We start from the raw sequence: 14,522 nt of genomic DNA, 5'->3' as shown, positions 1-14,522 counted from the left end.
TGAGGATTAGGAGGTTAACTGACATGCCCAGGATCACTTAGCTAGTATCAGGCAGAGTTACCATTAAAATCGAATGTTCCAAAGTCCTAGTTCCTTCTATTAAATTGATTATAATATTTAAGATTATAATAAGATGCTAAAGCTTTGGGTATAAGGTGTAACTTTTAGCCAATACTTATTTAACTAGGCATTTTCTTTTTAACTGGTGTGTATGGGCAAGCATTATATATATGCAGTTTTTGCCATTTTAAAAGTAATGGCAAAAACCACAATTACTTTTGCACCAACCTAGTAATAATTTTAGAAGAAGTAGTTTTGTAAATAACAATTAAGGCAATGATATTCAAAGAAGACAGTCAGAATTGCATATACCTTAGTAAAACAAACTATGGCTGACTTAACATTCTTTATGACTTACAGATCGTAAGAAAGATCTAGTGAAGTTACAAGCAGGAGAATATGTATCTCTTGGGAAAGTAGAAGCTGCACTGAAGAATTGTCCACTTATTGACAACATCTGTGCTTTTGCCAAAAGGTAACTTTCCAAAGTTGTATTTTTTGTTTCATAAGTCAAAAGATATTTAGAAAATAATGTGATTGCGTATTATCATAAGGGTAACATAGACTCCTCTTAGAATTTTCATCAGATCTGGGGAATTGTACATTTATGAAAGTTATTGAATCAACAGCTCGAAGATCATTTGAGATAACTCAGACATGTTAACTATGTTTTTGGACACCTGCATCTTGCTAAATACTTAGCTATGCGACAAGTTATTTCGTTTAACATCCGTGACAACTGAGACTTAGCATAAGTAATTTTGCCAAAAAAAGTAACACAACTACTACATGTTGAGATGGATTTTGAACCCAAGTTTTTCTAAATCAAAAGCCTGAGACTGAGCCATTTTCTTTATATGTTGATATGTCTTATTTTTATGGATTTTATTCTTTTTTAAAAATTGTAATTGTGGTAAAAAGCATATAGCATAAGATTTACCATCTTAACAGTTTCTAAATGTACAGTTCAGTAGTGTTGTGTATATTTACATTGGCGTGCAGCCAATCTCCAGACCTTTTTTTCTTGTAAAATGGAAACTCTATACCCATTAAACAACAACTCCCATTCCTCCTCCCTCCTTCCCCTGGGAACCACCATTCTACTTTCTGTTTCTATGAATATGACTTCTCTAGAAATCTCACATAAGTAGAATGATACAGTGATTGGCTTAATTCCCTTAGTATAATGTCCTCAAGGATTATCCATATTATAGTACATGTCAGAATTTCCTTCATTTTAAAGGCTTAACAATATTCCATTGTATCCATTAATGTATTTTGTTTATATATTCATTGTCAGTGCACATTTTGGTTGCTACCCCCTCTTGGCTGTTGTGAGTAATGCTTCTAGGAAAATGGGTATGCAAATATCTCTTTGAGATCCTGCTTTCAATTATGTGGATAGATACCTAGATGTGGAATTGCTGGATCATATGACAGTTCTATTTTTAATTTTTTAAGGAAGAGCAATACTGTTTTCCATAGCAACAGCACCATTTTTACATTCCTGCAACAGTACACAAACATTCTAGTTCCTCCACTTCTTCATTAGCACTTGTTTGTTTTATATAGTAGTCATCCTCATGGATGTGAGGGGATATTTTGTTTTGGTTTTGATTTGCATTTTCCTAATGATTAGTGCCACTGAGCACCTTTTCCTGTGATTGTTGGCCATTCATATATTATCTCTGGAGAAATGTCTATTCAAGTTCTTTGTTCATTATTTAATTGAGCTGTTTGTTTTTTTGTTATTGAATTATGGAAATTATATATTCTGTTTATTAACCCCTTATCAGATATATGATTTGCAAATCTTTTTTTCTATTCCATAGATTGTCTTTTTACTCTGCTGATTGAGTCTTTTGATACACACAAGTTTTTAATTTTGATGCAGTCCCAGTTATCTGTTTTTGCTTTTGTTGCCTTTGCTTTTGGTGTCACATCCAAGAAATATTGCCAAATCTATTCTCATAAAGTGTTTCTTGTGTTTTTTTTTTCCTAGCAGTTTTATAGTTTTATTAGATTGGTGCAAAATAATTTCAGTTTTTGCCATTAAATGTCAATTACTTTTTCACCAACTTAATAGCTCTTCAATGTTTAGATTTTTGATCCATTTTGAGCTAATTTTTGTATATGTTGTAAGGTAAAGGTTCACCTTCATTCATTGCATGTGGATATCCAGTTTTCCCAGTACCATTTGTTGACGAGACTGTCCTTTCCTCATTGAGTGGTCTTAACACCCTTGTCGAAGATCATTTCTCCATAGATACAAGGGTTTACTTCTATTTTCTCTATTCCATTGGTCTGTATGTCTGTCTTTATCCTGGTACTATGGGTTTTATTGTTTCCTAATGAAACTTTATCTGTACTGTACTGTTTCATTGACTAATTTATGAATAACTTTTCTCAATGCTTTCATTTCTATTTTATTTTCTATTTTTTTAGTGACCAGTCCTATGTGATCAGTTTTGTGGTTCCTAATCAGAAAAGGTTGACACTCTTGGCACAACAGAAAGGGGTAGAAGGAACTTGGGTTGATATCTGCAATAATCCTGCTATGGAAGCTGAAATACTGAAAGAAATTCGAGAAGCTGCAAATGCCAGTAAGTAAGAAATTGCTAGACTGGTGTAGTCCCTAAAAGTCATCTAATGATGTCTTTTGCATTAGGCTCTTCAAGATGTTCGCTTTAATAATAAAATACAGGATTTTAAGAAACCTGTTTCTTAAATATGTATAATGGATTTCCATGTTGGAAGGATCCTTCAGTGTCGTATGGTAAAATAACCCATCTAGTTCTTTATTGCATGTTTCAACATCTTTCCCAAAGTGGTCATCTAGCCTGTGTTTGGAATGGTCCATCTTTGGGTAGATCTGTTATATAAATCTACTTTGTGTCTGCAAAGCAGAAATTAATAACTCTAAGTTTAGTAAATAGTGTTATAACCATGATTATGCTTTGTGTGTATACTTTGGCTCTGTAAATGGACTGTCTCAGATGGTACGTTAATAACCAATTGGAGAAAATCTGCTTATATAGTATATGCCAGGAATTGTGTTACACACTAGGAATACAGAAAGTAGTAAGACTCATTTCTTGCTCTCATGTAGTTCATTATCAGGTGAGAGCGGCACATGAGAGAGACAACAATCTTAACAGCAATAGAGAGATGAACGGAGAATCATGGTACCACAGATGGGGGTGCCTAACCTACTTGGGAGGACATGAAAGAGATGTCACTTAAGCTTATTCTTAAGGGTTAATTAGAAGTTAACTAGGTTGGGCATTCTAGGCCAAGAAGCAACATGAGTAAAGGCAAATAGGTATGAAAAGGATGATGTGTGCAGGGAACTTCAAGGTGTCTGGTGTTACTGGTACAGTACAAAGTATGAGGTAAGGCTGTAGAGGTTGGCAGAGGCCAAGTTGTGTAGTACCTTCTATGCTGTGTTCAGAAATTTGGATGTAATCCTGTAGGCAGTGAGGAGCCATTGGCAGGTTTGACTAGGTTAGTGGTGTGGTCAGGTTTGCATTTTGGAGAGATGCAGTCACTCTGGAGGCCGTGCTGAAGATGAATTTGAGGGGGACTGGACTGAGGCAGAAGGCCAGTTGAAGAGGACTGTAGGAGATACCTAGACTGGGGGGTGGTGAGTAATGAAGGCCGGAAGCAGGGAATCAGGAAACGTTTATGAAGCAAAATTGGCACACTTTAATTATTAATTGGATAATGTAGATAAAGGAAAAGAGGAGTCTAGGATAGCCCCCAGATTTGTAGCTGAAGCAACAAGGTAAATACTACTACTGGTTGAGCTAGAAAATACAAGAGGAAGAGCCAGCATATACAAGAAGATGATGAGGTCAGTATGGGACACACATAGTTTGAAACATCTTTTGGATAATCAAAGTTAAAATGCCCAGCAGGCAGTTGTGTATAGTCCAAATTTTATTGGGAGAGGCCTGGACTATACTATAGACTCAGGGATAATTGAAACCATGAAAGAAGATGAGCCAACCTTGGGCGAGATTGTAAAGGGAGAACAGGAGGCTGCAGATGGGTCTCTGGATAACACCAGCATATAAGGAATGGATGAAGAAAGAGATGTGTGTGGGAAGCATGATTGGCAAGATGCCAGGAGAGCAATGCCCATGCAGAGCACTGCTAAGAGAGTTTCAGGAAAGAGAGTAATCAGCAGTTTAACATTAGCAGAAAGGACTGACAAAGCTTATTGGAACATTGATTGGAAAATTAAAGAGATTAAAAATTAACGCTCAAGTTCAATAGTAGGCTTTTTTCCCCCTTTTTCCCAACAAGGGATTCCATTTTTTTTTTTAAGTTTCAATGTTGTCAATATAACAAGTATATATCGTTTTAAAAATATCAGTATTATGGACTTGCAACAAAAAGCAGCCCATATTGTATCCCTCTTTTCCCCAAGTCTCATCTGTCTTCAACTTTAGTTTTTTTTTTAAAGTTTCTGGCATTCGTCTCCATTTTTCTAAAGAAAATGGTTATATTGCTCCTTCTTGAATTTCTCATTTATGATGTTGTAGACTTTTATGGACCACTAACCATAGAAGATGATTTACCTTTCTTATTACCATTCTCCTCCCCTTCCCCACCACACTTTTTCTTTTCCAATATATAGTACAATTCGCATTTTATCCCCAGGTTTCCGTTATGACTATGAAAATATTCACAGCTGAATTACATAGTGTTTTATGATTATATTTCCTTTCTTGGACAATTTTTTGTGTTTCCCTGGATCTTAAAATTTCCTCTCTTCATTAGTTTTTTGTATACCTATTCTTAACTCTTCCTCTAAACTCTGATAAAATTGTAAAAATTCTCCCTAATACAGGAAAGGATAGTGTGTCTGTATTTTTGTTTTCAGAGACATACTTCTTAGAGCCCTTTATCCTTGTACTGAAATTTAGACTATTTGCTCCCCAAGGCTTCCCTTTACTATCGTCCTGGGAATTTCCTTTGCTTCTCTCCTATGTTGGATCCTGTTTCCTGGATCTCATATCTGTCTTTTTCCTGGTTTACTTGCCAGTTTGGGTAGAGCACATCCTTCAGCAGCTTCCTGAGAAAGGTGCATGGGAGGTAAATTCTTGAGACTGTGCTTGCATGTCTGAATATGTTTTTATTCTGTCCTCACCCTTGAGATGTGTCTTGGCATAGCTTAGAATGATAAATTCTAAATCATTTTTCCTGAACACTTTGCAGACTTGGCTTTGTTGTCTTCCAACTCCAGTGTTGCATCTTGATTCCCATTCCTTTGTGTATGATCTATTTTATCTCTCGTAGCTTTCAGAGTCATTATGTTAATTTCTGGTGTTTTGATAGTTCATAATGATGTATCTTGGTGTGGGTCTTTGATCATTTATCATTGCGCATACTTGGGGTGGGCCCTTTCAGTATGGAGATCTCTGCCCTTCAGTTCTGGGAATTGTTAATTTATCTTTTGTTTGTTCATTTGCTTTTTTCCCCATAATTCCCCCCACCCTGTATGTCTGTTTCTGGGACTACTTTTATATGGCTGTTGGACTTCCAGCTTTCATCCTCTAATTTTATTATCCTTTTTAAAATTGTTTATTTCTCTTCTTGTTTTATATTCTGGCAGAGTCTCTCAACTTTATCATCTCTTCTGTCTACTGAATTTCCAATTTCCAATATCAGAATTTTAATTTTCAAGAGCTTGTTCCTGTCCTCTCAGTGTTCCTTTTAATAGCACCCTGTTGCTCTTTCATGGATGCAGTCAATGCATTGTCTCTTATTCCTCTGAGGATACTAAAAGGAATCTTTTAATGCAGTTTTCCTCTCCTCTCCTGTTATTGTCTCTTTTACCTCCAAGTTGCACTTTATGCTTGCTTTGGTCATTGAGTTGCAAGTGTCTGCTGATCCTTGTATGTCCGTATTTAAGAACCAGGTACTAAAAAACTGTTTGGAAAGCTTACTGGGCTTCACTGAAAAGGCATTCCAATGTTAGTGTCTTTTTCTCTTAAGTCATTCTATTTCTCCAAAGGAGATTTCTCCAGTCTCTTGCCCGGTGATATTAGCCTGACTGCCAGAATTCTGGTACCCAAAAGAGGTAAAGGAGTTACTGGGGGGATGGAAGAGCAGTGGTTCTCACCCTCACTGAATCTTTCTCTTTTCAGCTTTACTCCCTCCTTCTGTTGTACCTAATGTCCTTGAGTCCCGAGTCTTTGCTTCAGTTTTTCCAAAAAGTAGACCTGCCTACAAATGGCTTTGGGAAGAGCAGCACAGGGTGAGGGAGAACTATTCTCTAAACAGGCTGGAGCCCGGTGCTGCTGTTTCCAGCTTTACCCCTCATCTCTATCTTCAGAAACACAGGCTTAGAGGGCACTTGCCCAGGCTCTACTGTGAGGGCAGTTTGCTGCTTGTTGGCAACCTCTTTTGTTGGTAGTTGCTTTGGATCCCTCAGCCTTAATTACCAAAAATTCCTTTGCTTTTTGTCTTCTAAGATTTTGTTGCACTTTCTCATTCAGTGCCCTTTTTCTCTTGTTTCACTTTTTGCCTGGTGGTTAATACCTTTTTCATTTTTAAATTATTCTAAACAATTTAAATTCTTTTTTAGGCAGAACAGAGAAAAACTGTATACTCTTCATGTTCTGTTGGAAGCTCTTAACCTAGTTTTAACCCATTGTTTTTCTCTTACAAATAAAAATATCATTTTTTTCTGATTATAGGTTATCTATACTCATTATAAAATATTGGACAACAGAATATTATAAAGAAGGAAGTCAAAATCACTTGAGAGTAGTTTATCTTTGGGTGGTGAGATTACATTTTGGTATATATACTTAACCTGTCAACATAATCAAAGTTTTTCTATGTCAGTAAATAGAAAATTACAGTATCATTTTAAATACTAAATAGTCCCAGTACATAAATAGCCATTTAAAGTCCCTGTTATATTTTTAGGTGAGTTTCACCTTCTTCCCCATCACTGTAAACAAATATAACACGAATCTTGTATACTCAATTATTTTCTTATATGATTATTTTCTTAGTGTGAATTCCTAGAAACAGAATTTCTGAGTCAAAGAGAATATATATTTTAAAGACTTTTTTCCTCATTGCCAAATTGCTGCCTCTCCCCAAGAAAACTGAACCGGTTTATATTCCGATCAGAGATACATGAATATACCTATTTCCCTAACTCTGGACTCCTATTATTTTTATTTATTAAAAATATTAACTACTTAGGTTCCATTTGGGATTAAAAATATAGTTTGTAGTAATAGTTTTTCTATCCGAAAACTAATTTCTCCCCAAGAATAATTTTCTGAATTCTAGATACTGTAAAGTTTTAAATGACAATTGCCTATTAACATAAAATTGAAAAAGCTTATTTATTTTATACCTATAAAAACAGTGTAACATAATATTTCCTTCTTCAAGATAGTTTTGTTATATTATTGACATAACACACTTTCATATTAATGACACCAAGCTCCCAGAACCTTTTTTGATACAAAGCCTGATTTGCCTTCAATATAGTATTCCCAAAAATAAATAGTATTTTCTTTAAGTATTTAAGTATAGCATTTCAAATATAGTATTTTCTTTAAATATAGTATTTCAAGAAATATATAGTATTTCAACCAAAAGGCTAACCATCAGAGGTGCACTGTCGTTATTCTTAGCCATCCTCTGAATATATTAATGGATTAGAATGTGACTTGAATAATTTTCCATTGCATATTTAATTGTGTAAAAGCAACAATGGGGGAAGTCAAGCTGTATCCCACTTTGTTAGAAGGCAGAATAAAATCCTAGGACCCACTAGGTCCTCATAACGTTCCTGTGCTTGGAGTGAGGCATGTAACTCATGATTTGGATAATGAGTGGTAATCATGAGCTAAATGTATAAATCATAAGCCTTTTGTGCCACAAAGGATTTATCTTGCCAACATTTTGCAAATTATAATTTCGGAGACTTATGCAAAAAAGTGTAAAATAGTTTTGATTATATTCAGCAAATCTGTCGGAAGTTATACATCTTTCATAGCAGGCCTCTTCATATTTTAAGTATAATTGTGTGAGGTATACATAGTATCATAAGAATGCAAAATACTTGTTTTTGGGTGATTTGAGCGACTTCCAATGGCTATGAAAATCGATATTTGCTGCCACCTGCAGGTCACGTTTCATAATGTTGTAGTTAATTCAGATAAAAATGCCACATTTTTGTTGGTTTTGTTTGTTTTTCCTTCCCCTAACCTTTCTCACTTGTTGGCAATTTATTCTATTTACGGGAAACTGTGATAGCCCATTGCTTCCTATGGCTTGGGGTATTAGATAATGTTTAGGAATTTTCAAGATGAAACCTCTATAGCTGTCTTTATTTCTTTGGCTTTAAAGCAGGAATTTAAATAGAAAGATTGTTTTCAGCCTGCTTTCATTTGCTTGTGTGCAACTGAAATAATGTGCTTGCCTTGTCCCAATCTTGTCAGTGTTTCTGGACTAGTACCTAGGTATGTAAGAAAAGTAAAATGAAATAAAAAATTGGGGGGCCAAATCTATACCTGAGAATTTAACTGTTTACTTGAGTTCTAAATGTGACCTTGGGAGCAGATAGGCTTATTTTATGAACCTCTGTGTAATTGAGCTGTACTTTATTAACAGAGTAGACTTGGTTAATTCAAGCAAGTTTTATGTTCCTTTATGACCTATTCAGGCATTATTTGTAGGAAGTTGGTTCTAAGTTAGATTTAAAAGATATTTTCATACTCAACTTTATATTTTTCTGTCATTTTAGTGAGAAACTCACTAGTTCAACCAACCTTTCATAAAACAGACTAGTACTAGAAAAGAACTTCGGTGAATGTGAGTTCTTTGTGCTTGCCACTGAAACCAAATCATTTCTAAAGTCATCTAGGCTATTTTTTAGTAGTTTTTAAAAATGTGCCAATGTTTGCTTCTTGGCAATTGCTGTTTTAAATAATCACATAAAACAAGGCTCATCTATTGATTAACATTACTGTTAATAGGCCTCCATAATTTAAAGAATTACCCTTGTAGTCATAATAAATAACTTGATGGCATATAATTTATGGAATTTGAAAGTATTAATACTACATTAATTATCTTTATGTCCTTCCTTATATTTTTTCCAATATGTATTAGGTTGTCTAACTCAAATACAATATTCATTGCATCAGTTTTATACCATTTAAATATATGAAATTCACAATCCCCTTTTTTATCTGTATTTGAATATATACTAAAATTTATAAAGAATATTTGTCTAGAGAATTTTCTGTAGAATGAATTAATAAACTTGTATGTATTTATGGAGGGCTCTCAACCCTATGGATGGCAGTGAAAAAATCAAAGACCTTGCTTTTATGGAGCTTACATTTTACCTCCATGGCGAGACAAATATATAATATGTTGGGTGGTGATAACTACTTTGAACAAAGCATAGTGTTAAGAAGATATAGAGAGACAAAGGTACTTCTCTTTTGTTATGAGTGATCAGGGAAGTCCTCTCTGGGGAGGTAGCATTTGAGCAGACATACAGATAAAGTATGGAAGTGACACACAACTGTATTGAGAAAGACCATCTCAGGCAAATATAAAGTCTCTGAAGAGGAAGATGTGTGTGTTTGTGTGTGTGTGTGTGTGTGTGTGTGTGTGTGTGTGTGTGTGTGTGTATAATGTGTATATGCATGTATATTAAAAACCACATAGACTAAAACTATCCAACTGAAACAACTTATGTATACTTTGAGAAATATGAAATGAAATTGTAAGGTAGAAGTAGCATTAGTAAACTATCTAGTATACCATTAAATAAATTTGTGGTGATTGGTGATTCAGCACCTGAATCATCTAGGTAAATCCTGAAAAACTCATATTTTATTAATTGTTTCTCCTTCCCCTTCTTTCCCTGTCCCCACTCCTTTCTCCTCTCTTTCCCCCCGTCTCCTTTTCTCCCATCTTTTCCCTTCTAATTTCAGTGAAATTGGAGCGATTTGAAATTCCAATCAAGGTTCGATTAAGCCCAGAGCCATGGACCCCTGAAACTGGTTTGGTAACTGATGCTTTCAAACTGAAAAGGAAGGAGCTGAAGAACCATTACCTCAAAGACATTGAACGAATGTATGGGGGCAAATAAAATGCTCTCTTATTGACAGTTGTGCAGGAGGTAGCCTGGTGGTTTTTCACTTCTAGAATATTAAGCCTTTGTTGAGCTGTTAGAATGTAAGGTATATCATTCTAAAGATACAGTAAAAAGAAAACAAAACCAAAAGTTATTAAAATTGTTGTCCAGTTTACTTTAACTTAGTTTTGCATAGTTCTAGTGCAGCTGAAATTGAAAAGTTATTTCCCTTTAGCTGTGTTATTATAGAGCAGAAATTCTGTTTTTAAAAATTAGCCTAAGATATACTTGTTTTTGTAAAGAAAAATATTTAATGTTGAACAAAATAAATCGGAGTTGGAGTAGAATGTAGTTTGAGGAAATTCGCAGCTTCCAATGCCTCTTGTCTTCCTATTTCAGAAGAAGTTTAAATATTAAGCATGACAGAAAATATGTATTAACACTACTCAAAGCAAAAGTGCTACAGGGCTTTAAAATTCTCTTCCAACCATTTATCTTAAAGGAAAAATTCAATAGTAATATAATACACAAAATCAAATAATACCTTAGAAGGTATTAAGATTATAATTGTTGCATAGGTTAGATATAGAGTCATTGTAATGTTGTGAATAATTACAGTGCCTAAAGTAAGAATAAAACAACATATACAACACCAAAAAATATCTAGTAATATATTTAAAGGGAAATTGAGCTGCTTTTTTGAAACTTTGAGATCTAAAAAATAACTGTAATTATTTGAATGACTTAAGAGGAAAGTACATTGTTTGAAATGCTGAAAATTGCCTTTCTGTGTTTATTCAAACTGAAAAGCTGAGACCAAGAGCAAAATGACAGGAAGGTAAAAAGTTAACAGGCAAACATTTTCTCTTAGAAAAGATGATAAAATCGTAAGTATTTGGAATTAGAACCCTTGCACAGCACTGAACCTGGGAAAGAGATTTAAACTCTGAATTTATCTTTGATAACAGGGATTGCTTTTAAAATGTACATGTAGTAAATTACATTTGTAATTTAAGGTCTGTTTGCTGTTGCTGATTTGATTCTTGATCAGTAGTTTGCATTTCAGGAAGCCTTTCATTTTGCTTTAATTTTAGCAAAGCGGGTTATAATGAATGACTTCCCCAATATCTTGCTTGAACTTACAGGTGATTAACTTGGATGAGTTTTGGGAAGTTAAAGGGAAGAAAACACTGTTACCATTTTTTCCTGTTTGGGAAGAGCTTAGAAACTGGAAATACTAGATTTGGGAGAAGGGCAGAGTTACTTGATAAGGGACTGATGTTTGTGCAGTAACTTGGGAGTGTGGTTTCTTTTTGAATCTTTAATTAAAACCTGGGATTATATATCCCTGATAAATATTCACACTTGAACCATAGTTACTGTAAAACACAAAAAATCTTAATACTGTTACTCTTTGCACTTTTTCTTAATCATTTTATATATATATGCATATATACATATATATATGTGTGTGTGTGTGACTTGCTTATGTTGTTTTGTACAGATGTGGGCCACCATTGCAACAAAATAAATTCTTTTTGCTCTAAAATATTTATAAAGAAAATACTTAAATGTTATGCATATGGTGGTAATAAGGGAAAAATCAAGTATTATAAACAAGAATGAAGGTTTTTGTAAAGATTTCTGTTCAGTGTTTTGCAAGGTAAAATTTTAGGCAAGTTTTCCCTGGAGTTATGTGTATGTGAGTATTCTCATTCTTCCCAACTTGCCTTTGAAGAGTGAAAAACCATTATCATCAAGTAGACTACTATTCAGCTTTTATTCCTGCCCTGCTGTTTACCCATTAAGAATGAGTTTCTTAGACTTTTCCAATATGTGATTTTTTTTTCCCATTTAGAATGGTGATTTTAAATGTGTGAGTGCATGCACTGTCTTATCTCAGATATTTGCACCCTCGCTCCGTCCCCGACTCCCAAAAGCTGGAACACTGCCAACTGATCTGTTACATAGGTCCTGTAGAAACACATCATTAACACTTAAGGTTGGGTGCTGCTAATTCTTTGCAAAAATCCAAACATTGTTAAGGGACCAGGGAGATGCCACTACCCCTTGATTTTCCATCCAAAAATATACATGTTTATGTAAGCAAATCTTTCCATATTCATAGTGACTTTTCAAGTATTTAAGACTAAAGATTTTGATCTCACATTTTTATACTGTTTAAATTGCTCACAATTATTACATATATGTCAGCCATCAAATAAAGTTGTACTTTAAAAATTTACTACAATATGGACATTTCTAAGTCAAACACTTGTGACTTTTGCTTTAATTCCGTGAATGTTCCTGCCTCCTTGATATTTGTATTTATTCTTTTTTTTCTCTAGAGTGGAGGGTATAATTGTGTGATATTTCAGAAATATAGATAAATGATTCAAAAAGTCACAGTTAAGGAGATTCATGTTTCTTTGATCATGAATAACTGATTAGTGATTCTTGCCTATATTTTCCTGATAGCATATGACAAATGTTTCTAAGGTAACAAGATGAGAACAGATAAAGATTGTGTGGTGTTTTGGATTTGGAGAGAAATATTTTAATTTTTAAATGCAGTTACAAATTATAATGTATTCATATTTGTACTTTCTGTTAAAATGCACGATTGCAGAATTGTTGAGATTTTGTGTTTATTCTTGATGAAAAGCTTTGTTCTTGTTTTTAAGTTTGCACTCAAATCTTAAGAAATAAATTCACCCATGTTATCAAGCCAATTTGTACTTCATTATGCATTGAGAGAAAATCTCCAAGTCTGAAGATTATTAGCCAACGTTTTAAACATATATTTTTAAAGTACTCATCTCCAAGTTTGTGGAATTGCATTAAGCAGTTAAACAGGCTTGTATAGTCCCATCCTTTAGTTCAGAGTATTTGAATCCCAAACTGTTACTTTGATCCAGTCAATAGAGTAAAACCCCTTTGTAACACTGATACTTTGGGACAAAACATGGATTGTCAGTAGGTGCTACCAAATTATAACTGCTACTTTTAGGCTAATTAATATTTTAGAGAGAAATTAATTTGAGTTATATGAGGGTGTGTATAAAATGGCATTAAGAACTCTATTTCCTGGCTTTGCCACTGTAGTTTTTGGCAAATTGATTAACATTTTGGAGCTGCATTTCTTCATCTGGAAAAATTGGGTTGATAGGATCTGCCTAATAGGATTGTTGTGAGAGTTAAAATGTAAGGTGTTTAGAAAAATAGCTTATGCTAGCTATTGTTATCATAATTATTATTGTATCTAGACACTATTCATCAGTCAGGTTGTTTAAAGTATTGACTAGCATACTCAGGGCCTTCAAGAACTGACTTCCCCTGAAGATTTTGTGAAAAAAGTTCTAGATCTAGAGGTCAGGAGACCTGGGTTTATTGACACCAGCTTTGTAACCATGGGCCAATCTCATAACCTTAGCCTTAGCCTCAGTTTCTTCTTCCCATTAAAAACACACACACACACACACACGCTTCAAAAATGATGCCTTTTGCAAAAAGGGAAACACAAATGACAGAAGAAATAGGGAACACGATAGTCCTTATGGTCCATCATGTCTAGCTTTAGTATTGTGATCTTACTGTTCTAAGCTCTGTTTTCTTAAATGATGCCCTAGGTTCTGAGTTTCCTATAGGGCTGTGAGACTATGGATCACAAGAAGTTGAGGATTCTACTAGGTATAAGGAGTCTGTGACTCTTATTTTTTAATTATTTATGTATTTTTGTCTTGAGATAGGGTCTCACTCTGTCACCCAGGCTGGAGTACAGTGGCTCCATCATAGCTCACTGCAGCCTTGAACTCTCCTGGGCTCAAGCAATCCTCTCACTTTAGCCGCTGAAGTAGCTGGGACTACAGGCACGCACCAGCATGCCCAGCTAATCAATTTTTTTTTTTTTTTTAGAGATGGGGTCTCGCTATGTTGCCCAGGCTGGTCTTGAACTCCTGGCATCAAGCAATCCTCCCACCTCAGCCACCCAAAGCGCTGGAATTACAGATGTGAGCCACAGTGCCTGACCCTTATGTTTTTAAAAATTTTAATCAGGGTTTTGCACACATAATGTAAAGGAGTGCTTCCAAACTTCTTTTTATTGTGATCCACAATGCTGTACACACATTTTATGAAAATATTTTGTGAAAAAACAATACTAATGAGGTGCACACTGGTTTTCTATTCTATTTCATTTACTTAAATGTTGGCTGTGACTCACTAAATTGATTTAATTACCCTGTAAAATAGTGCTGCTCAGTAGAACTTTCTGTGAAGTTGAAAAGATTCAGTATCGGCACTATCCACTGTAGTGCATGTGGCCGTGGATCAT

General features: G+C 34.6%; 1 protein-coding gene across 12 annotated transcripts in view; it reads left to right on the top strand.

Moving 5' to 3' along the window:
* The window catches only part of ACSL4 (acyl-CoA synthetase long chain family member 4), a 110,700-nt gene extending 97,784 nt beyond the window's left edge, over positions 1-12,916 (top strand). For all 12 annotated transcript variants that reach the window (XM_065538129.2, XM_065538128.2, XM_065538127.2 and 9 more), the window contains 3 exons: positions 421-535; positions 2,506-2,663; positions 10,047-12,916. In XM_065538129.2, coding sequence (XP_065394201.1) covers positions 421-535; positions 2,506-2,663; positions 10,047-10,204 — 431 coding nt within the window. In that variant the 3' untranslated portion in view covers positions 10,205-12,916. The remainder of the gene's footprint in view (positions 1-420; positions 536-2,505; positions 2,664-10,046) is intronic.
* Positions 12,917-14,522: the final 1,606 nt, after the last annotated feature.

Source organism: Macaca fascicularis, chromosome X (assembly GCF_037993035.2).
Source record: "Macaca fascicularis isolate 582-1 chromosome X, T2T-MFA8v1.1".
Lineage (NCBI taxonomy): Eukaryota > Metazoa > Chordata > Mammalia > Primates > Cercopithecidae > Macaca > Macaca fascicularis.
The sequence above is the reverse complement of the archived record's forward strand: the minus strand, read 5'-3'. Positions and strand labels throughout refer to the sequence as shown.